Source organism: Mugil cephalus, chromosome 13, assembly GCF_022458985.1.
Source record: "Mugil cephalus isolate CIBA_MC_2020 chromosome 13, CIBA_Mcephalus_1.1, whole genome shotgun sequence".
Lineage (NCBI taxonomy): Eukaryota > Metazoa > Chordata > Actinopteri > Mugiliformes > Mugilidae > Mugil > Mugil cephalus.
Window position 1 is genome coordinate 15,363,457 of NC_061782.1, and position 15,628 is coordinate 15,379,084.

General features: G+C 39.3%; 1 protein-coding gene across 2 annotated transcripts; it reads left to right on the forward strand.

The window, feature by feature from the left end:
* The first annotated feature begins 3,250 nt into the window (after window positions 1-3,250).
* On the forward strand, window positions 3,251-10,639 carry prokr1b (prokineticin receptor 1b). 2 transcript variants are annotated; one of them, XM_047602401.1, is made up of 3 exons: window positions 3,251-3,509; window positions 4,309-5,004; window positions 9,409-10,639. In XM_047602401.1, exons 2-3 carry the CDS (start codon window positions 4,538-4,540, stop codon window positions 10,112-10,114), a joined length of 1,173 nt encoding a protein of 390 aa, XP_047458357.1. In that variant the 5' UTR covers window positions 3,251-3,509; window positions 4,309-4,537; the 3' UTR covers window positions 10,115-10,639. The 2 variants fall into 2 exon arrangements, with proteins under 2 accessions (XP_047458357.1, XP_047458356.1); XM_047602400.1 differs by having other exon boundaries at window positions 4,353-5,004.
* The last annotated feature ends 4,989 nt before the right edge of the window (window positions 10,640-15,628 follow it).

Sequence of the window (15,628 nt, forward strand, 5' to 3'; positions counted from 1 at the left end):
ACACAGATACATAAAGGACGCCTCCAACCTGCAGCCGGTTAGAACCAGAGTCAGTCAGAAAGCGGAATTCTCTGTGTTACTTAGATTGGGAAAAAAAAGAAGCAGGTTAAAATACCCTTGTGTACAACAGAGGGAAGTAGAGACAACTGGAGATCCAGTGCCTTGTTACCAAACAACTAAACATTCAGAGACATAATTAATGTGGACACGCAGTCAAAAAATATGCAAACACGAGTAAGAATGTAGTTGTATTGGTGTTTTCTTAGAGACAGATACATGAAGTCCTGTTGTCCCCAAATGAACTAACATTGGCCCAAAACAGACGGCTTATGTTCAGCTTTAAAACCCCAGACATTCGGTATATTTGTATAGATTCTGTTTCACTGCTGCTTAATCCCCTGTAACACTATTGCCAATACACTATTTTCCAGTCTGTCCGCCCCCATGCAGAAGCCATAGATTATAGGTCTTATGCATATTCTCCCGTTGAGGAGGGGGACTCGTGGATCTTTTTCATCTATATTCACTGGTTACGAGTGGCAGTAAATCTGAGGCCCGGGTGAGCTTACAGATCTGTCCATAGCCGGAAATTAGAGCCTAGTGTTTATCCTGCTGTTCAGGCCTCCTGGGCTACAGTGACAGACACTGGTAAGGTTGGGCAAGTATATTTAGAGGGTAATAAAATCTAATAGGAACATGCAAAGAGTGCTCTGTCTTGTGTTGTGATCTTGGGGGAGATGGGCTCAAATTCTAGGTTTGAAAACTTATCTTCCTGTGGCCACTACAGGTGACGGGAGGAGTTGTGCGGCAGTTCTCTTGTATCTTTTGTTATCCATTATTATGTTTAAACGGCACCCACTATCTGGCAGCCGGCAAAGCACCCTGCTGGCGGAAAGAGAGGAGTTGTGAGATAACACAAAAAGCCATCTCACTGCTATTTACAGATGACTGTCAGAGGCAATCAAAAAAAAAAAAGAAAAAAAAGAAGAAAAAAGACACGGCGCTAGCTTTCCATCACAATAAGAAATTGATCCTAAAAAGTCATCAGTGCAGCTGTCTGTGTGGGTTTTATCTCCTGCTAGGTATGGCGTTTGATACCCAAAGTTTTCCCCACCTCTGGCTATACATCGACCATGAACAGAAAAAAAAAAAGAGATGAGAATCAGTTCATAGTCTCACTAAGTGGTCTCACAGATGTGTCGCTGTAACAGTCTTCGTCAAGTAATGGTGCAGTTCAGAGAATAGAGCACTTGTAACAAGAGATTAGATGACTTCCTTTTCACAAGAGGACTTGCATTTAATGAATGACTGATGATAACGTTTAAATATATCTCTTACGCACACTTAAAGATACCATAATTTGAGACAACAGCCAGTCATTTTAAAGTAATGGAACAGAGAGACATTGTCAAGTGCATGTGGGATTAAATTTATACAGATGAAGATGCACAAAATGCATAATAAAAGAATTTAAAAAACATAAAAATAATACAAAAAAACTAACTTATGAGTATTATTGTCACCTGTTTGGTTTTCATAACGACTGAATTTACTGCTTTCGATCACTCAGACTGCTCTCAAACTGTTGTTTATGTGAATATGTGTGTGAAAGGAAAAGCCGAAACCTTTACCAACACACAAAGCTGACTCTTTGAGTACTGTCTTTGGAAAATGTTCACAGGTGCTGTTGGGCCATAAAGCAGATCCAATAAAATGAAGGTTGAATAGTCCTGTGTGAATGATTTTAATGTTGATTTTATGGCCAAATGGTGCAATGCTAAGGGATTAAGAGACTCACAAGATTCCTTGTGGCACAGTTGAAAGTTTATTCAACTTCATGGAAATGAGGGTGAATTTTTCCCTGCAGCGATGACAAATGTGGTATGCAGAGAAGGGTCAGGAAGTTTTGTCTTTACCTAGTGTGGATAAGCTACATTAACAACTGACTGGGAGTGATCTTCATTACCGATGCAACTCAAACAAAATGCTCCAGGCAGGTTGCTAACACGCACAGTATTAGCGAGTAAGCAAGCTAAAGTCAGTGTTGGCATTGACATGACAGTTGGCATTTCATGGCTAGGAGACAATGATGTCGGGTCACATCATCCATCAACATGTGCATAATGTGCTAAGATCTGATAGACTGGCATCGATGTTGACAAATTCTTCATTCATATCCAATATGTAAAAGCTGGTCATGTCATAGTGACATAATCACCATAACCAAATGACTCGTCTACTTATCAGTATAAAACATCTGTTGGGAACCTTGGTCTATTTCAGCACATAGAGTGTGACTGATCTAAAGACACACACATATACATATATATATATATATATAATCAAGCATTGTGAGAATACATGGAAATACAGTCAAAAACAGTCGGAGTAAGCTGTGCAGACTTGCTGGATGTCCATGACCTTTGAAATTGTCACAATATGTCAATGTGTTTGTTTCAAGCAGCTTTTTATCATTTTAACTGAGAGTACGTCTTCGAAGTGTGCAGTCAAAAGCTAGCACCTTTTCGGACAGCAGCTCTTACTGTTGGAAATTAGAGCCTTGCTCTGCACTACATCATCCTGGGAACCTGCCATGCAGCTTTTTTTTTTTTTTTTTTTTTTTTGTCTTAATAATTGAGCGAATACATATTGTGTTCTTATCGCTTTGCCATATGCTAATGTGCGCATCCGTGCTGGATGTGCAGGCAACTGATTGTTGACCAGTTAACACAGTGTTAATTTAAACGCATAATTAGTTGCGTTTACAGCTTGTTTCTGCTGCCCCCTACTGGGGCAAAAAATAAATAAATAAATGAATAAAAAATCTGACCGTGGTTGCCCCTTTTAAACCCAGAACATGCAGTAAAATTGCTATTAAAAGGCACTTTTAACGTGGTCAGAGGACAGAAACTGTGATTTGTTAGCGATTCTATGAATAAACATGACAAACATAAAGGGTGAAAGTACAGAATCGCACATATCCAGTTAAGGAAAGAGGCGACAGTTTATCAACAATATGTAATTTTCTCATTCCTTCATTCTCGTACATTGTGTGAAATGTTAAGGTGTGAAGGTGTTGAGGTTAGTGGTAACCGGCACAGTGCTATTACGCACATCCAATAAACTGGTGAACTTTCAACTCCCCCCACCCCCACTCCCCAACACGCACACAGGCTCGCGGGCGAACCGTCCTCTCTCGCGCCTCCTGAAACCGCGCCTCCTCGATAGATTTATCACTTGAGCAAGAGGACAAACCGACAGACGCAACTTTTCTTTTCCAATGAGCGCCGGTGGAGAGCGGACCGGTCTGGCAGTAGACGCAATTAGGGCGCAGGGAGGCTGCAGGAGCGATCATCTCTAATGGTTGGACTGATCATTAAGGCTGGACTGCTCATTAAGGCTGGACCTCGACTCGTTTTCCCACCTCACACAGAGCTGGCAGTGTAATAATTTATTATTATTATTTTATGCCTACGAAAAAACTGAGGAACCTTCTTCAACAATTTCTGGTAAGTGCCTGAAATATTAACCTGTGTCTTAATTTGCTGCATATTGTATTACTACTATTGTTTATTCATTTATTTACTTTGCGCAACAAAAAGACAGTTATACGAAAGCCAGAGAAAGAAGAAAGTCTGATTTGTAAATTCGAAATAAAACAATTCTCTGCAGGTTATCGGGTTAATCTCTGCAGGTTAATAAGGAATGGTTGGCGATACAAGTTTTGTGCGTAGAGGCTCTCTTGAATGTAGCACATGATGTTAATTTATATGCCTAATTGACCCTCGGGGATAAATAAAGTTTATTTTTCTGATTTTGATTTATAGATTTTGCATGACAGCAATGACTTATCTTAGCTTTACCTCTGAGCCTCAGGAGAGATCACAATAAGAAAGGTGGACAAGAGTAAAAACAGGATATGAAATGTCTATCTCTTCCTTGCCTTATATCATTCACAGTGTTAGATCATCAGCTCTGTAAGAGACAAATCTGTTTTTATTTGGTAAATGTAATATAGAAATATATTTTTTTGTTTCTTCATAGGTTTTCCACGATATTGCTGCTTTCCTCCCATGCATGCTAGTGGATTTACGTGGCCACTTCTGCAGCAAATTTTATGTACTGCCACCAGGAGCAAACTCGCCTGTGACGTTGGCTTGCTGTAGAGTGACGAGGTCCTAATAAATTGCACGAAGGCCTTTGCCAGAAATAATGACCTCACCGCATTCAGAAAATATCCTAGAAATGTCACACATGCCAGCCTGATCATGTAATTTATTGTAATCCTGTCTTTTCGCCATGAATCAGGACCCCTGTGTGACTAATGCAGAGATGGGAACTTTCTGTTCCAGGTGAAGATGTGCTCCTGTTTCCAAAGAAGATTTGCCCCGTTCAAACTTTCACCTTCGTACAAACAGGTTAGTTGAGGAAGAGATCACGGGCGTCATGCACCAAAAGGCGTCACCTTTTTCTACCTAATTTGTTGGATTTCAGGTTTAACACATTACATCTTGTTAATAAGAGTGTGTGCTAAGAGATGGGGGACTCGAACATCAGCCTCAGGGTAGCAGCGTCTACAGAGATGGAGGCGAGTATCCCAGAAGGCAAGCTAGATCAATATATGGACAGCTATGACATGGACTACGGCGTCCCTCCTGATGAGATCCCAGACACCACGCAGGGTCAGGCCTTCTTTGTGGCCACCATTGTTATCGGTGTGGTCCTTGTCTGCATCATGCTCGTTTGTGGGCTGGGGAACTTCATATTCATCGCCACGCTGACACGCTACAAAAAGCTCCGCAATCTCACCAACCTGCTCATTGCCAACCTGGCTATCTCAGACTTCATTGTGGCGGTGGTGTGCTGCCCATTTCTGGTGGACTACTATGTGATGAAACAGCTTTCCTGGGATCATGGATTGGTGCTGTGCGCCTCTGTGAACTATCTCCGCACTGTGTCACTCTACGTGTCAACTAACGCTTTGCTTGCCATCGCAGTTGACAGGTGAGTCTGTTAATATTCTTATGTGCTGGTGTCTGTGTCCTTGTGAGCATGGAATAAGCCTGCCTCTTTCAGAAATCTTCCAGAGTTATGTGCAGAGATATAACAGAATAAATAAAGCTTTGCTGTTCTTTCCTTGTTTTTCTTTCCTTGTTATTCACTATCCATCTGCATCCAGTAGAAACACTAACGCTCTTTCCTTTTTGACTTGCCTGTCTGTTGTGAGTGCTACTGCTCTTAACCCTTGTTCAAAGATTAGTAACATAATGGACTTTTATGCATATTTAGCTTTTGTGCAGCATCAGACTTTCAGTAAAACTCCCTCTCGTGCTGTTCGTGGCTGGTTTTGAATGCACAGTAATGACACTAAATAACAGCATTTTACAAAACTGGTGATTTCCTCCAATCAGAAGAGTACAAATTTGGCATTTTTACTGCTGACCACTAAATTGAGCCATTACTTAGGCTTGTTGTATAGAAAGCTTAGTTTCAGTATTTGATATATTCATATATGGAGATATATGGACACCTAATAGGACTTTATATGTATTCATTTGGACATAATTTAAAGAGCTAAGACTGCATGGTTGTGGAGTCTGTGTGAGTGTCCTCCAATTAAGCATACGTAATCTTTCCCCATTAATCAAAGTGAACATGAATCAGTTGATATCCATCAAGCCCTAGCATGGATATATTTAGGATGGAGCCAGTATAGCGAACAGATGAATGCATATTCAAAATACATGCACTATATTATGTCTTATTGACCATCAAGTTAGACTTGGTGCTTGATAATGATAAGCTAAAATATGACTTCTGTGTAATTAGAGAATATTTAAAAGCTTATTCTCCATGGACATGCAGCTCCTTCAGTCAGTCCTCACTCCTTCATTTCTCAAAGCTCAATTCTCCAAAGTTTAAACAGTGTCACCAGTGTTACATTTTCAGGTATATGAAAGAACCTTCATGTGTAGAAAGATAACATCTGGGTGATTAATTGTGTGTCACTTATTAGAACTGTAATTTTGCATTGGAGTGTTGTCACAGATCCAGTTTGCCATACTGCCAAGTGACGCCAGTGACGGATTTCATCAATAAGCCATCGGCTCATCATTGTGTCGCACCGCTTGGCAATAGAGGGTGATTTAACAGATACTTAATTAAAGAAAAAAGCGCCATTTATCAGCATCAGGTGAAACGACAGTGGAAACACCGTATGTGTTGTCAACATAAACAGTCTATTTACTTCTGCCTATAAAATGAGCCCACAAAAAAACAAAATGTGTTATTCATAAATCTACTGTTAAAGTGAAACAAATATTGTGATGGTACTGAAAGCATGGCACAATCAACAGAGTTAACTGCGTTCAAAGATGTCGTCCAATATTTTCCTATAAAAGCTGCTCAGCAGTCTTTACAAACATGCAGTTTGATTAACCCTAAAGCTCAGACCAGTCTTCTTGTAATACTGATCGAATGAAAGCGGGTTGCAAGTGTTTCAACTGTCTTGTAAAAACATGACTTGATTTATTTTTGAATGTCAACTCGCCCCTAAATTTCTGTTTAGTATTCAGCAGGTAGATATCCTCTCACGGTTGGTCATCTTCACATTGACATTAGTCCGCACCAGCTACATTATCTGTGCATTCCTCATCTACAGCATAGTTCTGAAGTGCACTTCAAACATGCATCGCTCATCAGTAATGCAAATCGTGATGCTGGCGTGTTACATAATACATGTTGGACCAACTTGTAACACGTTCGCCCTAGTGATAAAACAGCATGCGTTGATGGATGTGTATGGATTACACACGAGAGGATGTAAGTAACATATTAAAAAAACAGGCACACACCTTGTGAACACTGTATGACCTCTGACGGCCACGGAGCGTGTCATTTTCCTCAGGAGCTGGAAGACTACTAAGTAGACAACGTAAAAAAAAAAGCTTCAAGATAGAAGCATGGGTTGCTAGGAACATGGCTATAAATAATTGAAAATGTTGCTCTGTGACTGCTGGGTGAGTAAATATTGCTTACACATTTACTGCACAAAAATGCACAACAGCGCCTCCATCTGCTGAGGAAACTTTCGATGTCAGCAGCAGTATTTTAACAGTGGTCGACCATTGCACCATTTCTCACCTTCAGTATTTCATCTTGGTACAACTTTGTCAGCATCACACAGAAAACAAAACATTCTTAGTGAGGCCGGCAAAGTAACTGTTCCCCCCTGATCTGAACTGTACGACTGCTCAGTGATGAGGGAAGCCACCCTGATCACCGAGGACCCCTCACACCCATGTCACCACTCCTTCATGTTACTGCCATCAGTCAGGGGTTATAAAGTACCACTTGCCCGCAAGAAATCAACTACAAGAAATGTTTCGTTCCCTCCTCCATAACCACTCGGAGCAACATTTAAATAAGCACTGCAGTTTGTTGCTGTTTTTGGATGTGTGTCTTTTATTATGTGTTCTGATGTATGTTTGTGTGCTTTTCATGTTTAGTGTTTGTGCCTGCAGCCTGTCTTTGCCTTCCCTCGTTGTATACTGTATTGTGTATAAGAGGTATTGTTAGTATTTGATGAATACATGATACATGTTAATGAATGAAAACAATGGTAAAAGTTGCTTTGAGAGATAGCACACACCGAATGAAGAAGAGAAGACAGGGTGTTAACATAATACATCTATTTTTCATGTGTACTGTACGTCAAGAACACAAAAAATCCAATAAAACACTTGAAGTCTGAATCCTTAAGATTTCAAGGTTTACTGAGTCAAGAGGGCCCTTCAATGTAAGGCGGGTGAAGGTGCAACCACTGAGCATCATGGTCCATTGAATACTGATTACATTAATCGGTGCTGTAAGGATTTCAGTTGATTTCGGGGCCTTTGTGTGTTGTGTGTTCCATGGAAATGCCACTGTTAGAGCAAAAAGGCCCAAAATGTTTTGTTTTGTTTTTTTTCAGTGAACATTTCAGGAAGTTTCATAAAGGTAGCTTAAACCTTATCTGGTTATTTTACATATGAAAACGTTAGATTTCATCATGCTCACATCTTGAAGAAATCCAATCTGAAATACTCATAATGAAGAGGAAAAATTACTTCAGGCTCTTGAGCAAAACACTGTTTGGTTCGATGCCTGCACCCGTGTTAGATGTTGAAATTCCAGGTATTACAGGCATCACTGAAAGCCTTTGTGCCTCACATGGCTGCTATTGATTTATTTTTGCCTCCCAGGCACAGTGATTGTCTTAGACTCCGTTCAGCTTTTCTAAACTGCACAAATGCAGACTTATAGGGAAGCCAGTTCATCACAAATGTGACACTTTCCCCACTCCATCACTGCAGGAGAATTTAAATTCATTTATATTCATAAGTTCATCAAACTTTTTCATGTTAATTTTATGTTCTTTTTCATAGTTCAAAGTTATGTTCTAAAAATGAACTTAAAATGCAGATTCACAGCTGTTGTGTGAGGGTATTTGGATAAAAACAAACATTTTAGTCACAGGCTTCTACTTTCAGTGGCACATACTCATTAACTATCTCAGAATGCTTTGGTGAACAGCTGAAAAAACAAAAAATTGCATGGATCTGACTGACTGTTGCACAGTAATCCCATGTGCTCAAAGGAAACACTGAAAGGTGTCTCATTAATTTGTCAGTTTGTACAGTTTAAATTCATGAAGTAACTAATCTGAGTTTCATATTTTCTGGATTATCTTTATTTAACGAGTTAGATTTCCTTTCAGTCTTGAACAGATTTTTGTTTCATTAGTTTCTGTTTATTTGTGGCCTCCAAGTACACTGTTGAGCCTCCAAACATCTCAAGAGGATATCTAGTGATGTGTTTGAATTTCTTTAAGTAACGGCACAGCTACATGAGGAGTTTTTAGTGTGTTTTATTGAATTTTCATCATAATTATGTTTAAGACACAATTATTAATTTCTAATGTGTAAATTCCCTATCCAAGATGTTTCACCTCCTGGTATTCAAATTACCAACATCATAAGCGTGTGAGTGTTTGCCAAAAATGTAGATATTCTGATTAACAAATATGTTTTTGCAATAGGTCACACACTGATGTGACTTGTCAGTCATTTTAGAACGAATTTAGTGTCTTCCTCTTTTTTTACCTTTCAATTATTTGTGTCTCAAGTGAGAAAAAGCAATGTTGGACTCCATAAAAATCGCTTCCTGCCAATATAGAATATTCACTTTGCAAAATTATGGAGCATGGTGTATTGAACTTCAATCTTATGTAAGTGACTGGGAGCCATTTGCAGACTCTTAAGTGCTCACATAGCACTCAGACTACTTAATAGGTTGTTTGATTTGGTTTTTTCGGAGGTTTGTTCCATGTCTCCTCAGTGATACAACAATGTGTCTGTGTTGTTCCAGGTACATGGCCATAGTCCATCCTCTGAGGCCTCGTATGAAGTACCAAACTGCTTACTGCCTGATAACAGGGGTCTGGATTGTTCCCATTCTGATATCAATCCCCTCTGCATACTTTGCTTCTGAGACCACGTACCCTCACAGCGGCACTACCCCAACCACTCACAAAGTCTTTTGTGCTCAGATCTGGCCTGTGGACCAGCAAGCCTATTACCGTTCTTACTTCCTGTTTGTTTTTGCCGTGGAGTTTGTCGGGCCTGTGATCGTCATGGCGATGTGCTACGCCCGAATTTCCAGCGAACTCTGGTTCAAAAACGTCCCAGGCTTCCAGACGGAGCAGATACGGAAGAGGTTGCGTTGTCGCCGCAAGACGGTGATGGTCCTGATCGGGATCCTGACGGCGTACATCCTGTGCTGGGCCCCCTACTACGGCTTCACCATCCTTCGAGACTTCCATCCTACGCTCATCTCCCGCCAGAAGAACTCACTGGTGGCCTTCTACATCATAGAGTGCATTGCCATGAGCAACAGCATGATCAATACCTTCTGCTTTGTCAGTGTAAAGAACAACACAGTTAAGTACCTGAAGAAGATTGTTTTGCTGCGCTGGAGGTCAACCTATGCCCCCAGTAAGACTGTGGAGGAGATGGATATGAGGACCTCCACCATGCATGTAACAGAGGAGATTGAATGTGTGCACCTGAGGTGAAGAGTTGTTAAGATTTGGACTTTTCAGCCGACAGCGGGGGTCATTAAACATTTCAGACCTTCTCGTGAGCAGTGGGAACAGTATCCCTGTTCTTATTATTATGAGCATGTAATTGTTGTGCCATTCATACATTGGTTACAAACATTACATTGTAAAATAATGTGTCTGTACAGCAGATTACATGTCAGGTTTGTGGACATATGCTATTAATCCATCAGTAAAAAAAACAACTTTATATTGCTTGTATCTGTTTGTTTCCGCAAGATCAAATACCTCGGGATACCAACATAAAAGTGTTTCATACCCCAATACTAACTTAGTAATGAATAGGTTTCTTTCAAGAAAAGGGGATCCCAACAAAGATAAACCCCCACTGCATTATGATTGTAACAAAAAAGACATGTTTTTGTGTTTAACTGTGAAAATAATTGATATATTGCATGCCTTGTTTGTGGTCAAATACCTTTTATGTGTGCTGATGGAAATAAACAATGTGACAGTGGCAACAAAGGCCGTTTTATTCACTATCTTGTACTTTTTCCTCCATACAAGTTCACGGCACTGTTATTCATTATCTGTGCCAAGGTAAAACTTCACAGCATCATTTATCGACACGCACACAGAGAAAGCGAGAGGCATAAGAACAGTGGGTTCGTTTGAATTTTCAAACAGCCCAAGTTTCTCAGACACTTTCAAACAATCAAAAGGAAGAGAACAATGGGCGAGATTCATGTACACCGGCGTTGATCCAATAAGTGTGTGGGTACTAAGAAGGGCAAACATTTTATACCTGGGTTGTCTGGGTCCTCATAAATAATCTGGATGGACGTATAATACCAAGACGTGTTGAAAAGCCAAGAAAGCCAGAATGATTTAATAACACCCAACACAAAGCCAGGAAGCTTTTTTACATTTTTGGTGTCTTTCTTTCATCTCAATCAACGTGCAGAGGGTTCTTCATGCTGTGACATACATCTACTTTTCATTTTAAATCTCATTGTTGAATATGCGTTAACAATCCATCTCATGAATTTTACATTTTTTCTCTGTGTGCCTCTTTTTGAGTTCAAGTAGAAAAGTCACAACTCCCTTCTCTGAAGATATTTTAGGAATATCTGACGCACTGCTCAAATGCATTAAACATTCAGTGACGTCAATATATAAATGTGGCAAAGTCCCACGAGGTGCCGTTTTTAATATTTAGAACTTTCTTACCTTGGAATCTGAAGGAAGCATTGTTATCCAGAAATGTCATCCAATGTGTGTAATCTGTCTGCTTGTCATTCTTTCTGTCCAGTGAGAATGTGTTTTAGTATTCTGCTAAAAGCTATGTCTGTCAGCAGGACGAGATCGTATTTCTGAGATGTCAATTAAGGCCAAGTTATAATAAAATAAGTTTTAGTGTATGGTTATTGCTTTACCTTCCCGACAGACACCCTGAAGCTGTTGGTCCATGGCCGTCTATTTCAGTCGCTGTGTCTGAGTTAGTGTGAGCGCTGAGATCCAGATGAATGTGTTAAAAACACGCAGAAACTTTCAGGACTGAAAAATGAAGCCAGCATCTTAGGGTAGTTCCGCAAATAGCCTCCTGAGCAATTCCCCTAGAACTAAAAAGTCTACAATGAATGGCTTTTGAATTTAGACATAGACATATGATAAAGACCAAACACACAGCGAAGGTCATTAAGAACTGTCTTCAGCGTAAAGAAGAACAAAAAGTCCTGGAGATGGTTTGGTTGGATATGAGGAAGCCTACATCCACAGAAGATCTGTGGTAAGTTCTCCAAGATGTTTGGGACAAAGTTCACCTAGATGGTGGTCACACCAAACATTAATTTGATTTAGATTTCTCTTCTGTTCACTCACAACTACACGGATGCATCCGAGAAGACAGGTGAGTAGCCCACTGTGTGTGGAATACACACATAGCTATACATATTCGAAACGCACAATATAGATAAGCTCATGTGTTTATGTTCAGTTCTGTTGTGTTCTATTAGGTGACATTTTTGCTGTGTTTGTAGAGCATGTTTTTCTTGAAATGTCAAACTGATGATGTTTATGATGTTGTTGTTATCTACTGTCGGCAATAGTCCGTGTTCAGGCTTCAATTAGACTACCAAGCAGAAAAGACTCCGTAGCTTCTTTTGTGTGAGCTTGCAAAACATTCGTTTCTACTGTGTTTTTATGTGTGACATTATCGACTAGTTGATGTCAACTCAATTTTCACCACCTTTTAGACTTTAAAAATTCGTTCAACTCCTAAATACAATACAGTAAGCCTGAAGCCTGACAATCTTCTATTCTTTGCATGTAACTACGGATACAACCCGCTTAAAACAAAACAAAAACAAACCATTCCTTTAAAAAAGCTTTTCTGCCTTACTACACACTGATCCACCCTAACCACTGCATCCTTCCTTTCTTCTTCACTGCGTATGGGTACACTAACTTCCTGCAGAACAGTAATTTTGACCAATATGTAGCTGATTCACTGCAATACTGAGGGGACGTAAGTGGCATCCAGTACCAACTACCAATCACCAATGAAGAAAAGGCACTGTCACATCAAAATCTGAAATTCCAAAAAAAAAAAAAAAAAAAATATTGATTTGTAACAGTGGAATGAGAGAAAGAAAGTTTAGTTCAGTGAATAATCTGTGCTGCTTAACAGAAATCCATATTTGACCTTTAAGGACACAGAGAGTCTGACTGTCTATTGTGGCAAACACACCTTATTATTATTATTATTATTATTATTATTATTATTATTCACTCACTTGTATTCAACCTCGTATTTGGGTTAAAAAAAATCTCCACAAAACAGAAATGTTGTACACTTACGACATGATGCACAAGAAGATATTGAAAGTACTGTTTGCGGAACAAACTTTACATTAACAGATAACAAATTTGAAATAGCAGATGCATTTTAAATTTTAAATGCTATCATGTGTCCGGTCAGTATTCACTTATCTTAATATTGAATATATTGACATATACAACAAATTACCTATATTACATTATAACATGTTCACTATCAACACATTTTTGTCCAGTAAAATATGCACCTCCTCCGCTTGTAATAGGGAAATTACAGGTCATCATTTGATTTCCATACATGCTGACAAGCTGAGTGCTTATAATACTTTCAGGGTTGGAGTTTAACAAGCTCCAAACCATTAGCCTCTAAAGCAGGGGCTAATGTAATGAGATATCGTCTCCAGAACACATTTACTTTAAATTACATATGCTGACCTTTTTTTTCTCATCAGCCTAATTCCACAGTGTTTGGGTCACACTTATTGTTCTACAATGAGCTTAGTCATGCAGCTCACTGGAATTACTCATTTGGTCATTAGGTTCTGTTTAGCATGTTGATGGCTTGCGGAGACAGCCGCCTCTTATGGTAATTTTCTTAAGGGTTGTTATTCTGGGAAATGTTTACTTTGCCAATATCAGGTTCCTTGCTTATTGGCCCCATTATTCTCTGTGCTCTCATCCCTGTGGCTTGTGCAAAGATGTCTTTCCCCCCCACCCACCACCACTTTTTCTGAAAATTTGAACTTAAACATCTATTATGCTCTAACATGCAGCTGAGCGTCTCGTCGTTTGACTCCAGTCGGTTTCTTTCATGGTAATGTTCAAGTGTTCATACACTGCTGTACGCCTCAAGATTCTATTTTGCAGTTTTTCAGAAGCCACACATACTCCTGTGCTGCACAGCCATAATTTTTCAGCCACACTGAATATTTTCATATTGTTATTTTGTGAGAAGCGTAAAATAATAACAATAAAAACAAATATTATATTTTTCTAATATTTCTATCACGTGAAACGGCAAAATGATGCAAGAAACTATCATCTGCGAGTCCTGCGGATATAATCTAACACAAATATAGGAGCAAGAGGTGATTTCTGTTAAATGGAAAGACTGCCACTGGCAATAAAGAATTTTGGACTCAACTGCTATAATATGAATGTTAAAATAAATAGCGCAGTGAACTTGTTGTCTCTGTTTCTGAATAGTGACACTTTTCTTACTTGTGTCTGACTCTAAGGTTGCATGTTATATTGGAGATCCTGGATCAGTAATCACGGCTTGAGTCTTAAGTATCAAGGACGTTAAGCAAATAATAATAATAATATTAACAATACATTAAATAATCAATTTTATTTAATGTAACAATAATAATAATAACAATAATAAATTAAATGTATTAGTGATCTCATTAAAAAAGTACAGCAAAAACCCAGAATGCACAAAAAGCTAGGAACTACAAAATAAAAACAGCTTCTAAATAAATGAAGGAATCCAGTGACTGTGGAGGTTAAGAATAATTCGGAAAGGTCTGTCTGAATTGGAAGGTTTTTAGGCCTTTTTTAAAAAACGTCCAGAGATTGCTCAGAAGGTCAGAGAGGGAAAGTTCTGAAAAATGAAAATAAATAAATAAATAAAAAAGGCATGGTAACATTACACTCTGTGCAAAAAAAAAGGATATTTTTATCCACCCACTGGGCTGTTTACATTCTGACCCTGGAGTGTGATGTCCATCTGTGGGCACAGTGACGTGTCTGTCTTTTGACCTCAGTTTCATTTGTTACAGGACAAAGTACAGCAGGGTGACTTTGTCCAAATGACCAAATACAGCTTCGCCCTTCCCAAATATGCTCAGCTCGAATGTCACTAAACATGTTAACCATTACTTACACAGAGAGAGGGCAGAGAATACACACAAAAAAAAGCCATAGTGGGCTCGGGAGATTTCAAAATATTTCCTCAGGTGGTCTATTGGTGAGATGAAAGATCGAAAAAGAAAAGATTGCGAAGGCACTATGGTTGAAAAAGAATATAAAATGCCTTTATTTAAATGGCAAAAACTGGTTAAAAGTATAGTGGGTGGAGCCTTAGTACTAGTACTTACTACTACTAGTACAACCAGTAGAAAAAAGCAGTTAATTAAAACACACTGACAGGCCAGGGAAAGAAGTTGCCTTGAACTTGCTTTTCCAAAAGGTTTCTTTTTGGAGAGGGGTCCTTGGACGGTTTCCACCTCTACCGCCATCACTTTGAGGGAGAAAGTCAAGCATTGACATTTACCTGTGTGTTTCTTCTTTTTTGATTTGAAACATATTTTTGTTGTCCCTTTTCTTCCTCTCTGCAAAGTGAAAAGGCTGTCTTGACAAATCCTGAGATTCTCTCATTCTCACACTTTCTGCACCTTTCAACCTTGTCAGTTCCCTTAAAAAGAATTCCAAAACCCACCTTTACCGTCCTGTAACCAAACAAAGACAAATCACAGCAACTCCCTCGCTCTAGTGTACAGTTCAGTCTGTTGTGAGCTACACTATACTGCACTGTTGCCTTAAAATCACCTTCATTTCTCAAGGAAACGGAAGCAAGGCATCCTTTCTAGATCAACAGGTGGGTAGATGTTGCTAGGGGCTCGCATGTTCTGAAAGACAAATGATAATTTGAAGTCACAACGGGGCTGTTAACCCCACTTCTCTTTG

Bases quoted from the DNA above. Each gene is read 5' to 3' on its own strand.
- prokr1b (XM_047602401.1), top strand. From the start codon at position 4,538: ATGGGGGACTCGAACATCAGCCTCAGGGTAGCAGCGTCTACAGAGATG. The intron at 5,005-9,408 runs GTGAGTCTGTTA...GTGTTGTTCCAG, and splicing joins CTTGCCATCGCAGTTGACAG to GTACATGGCCATAGTCCATC.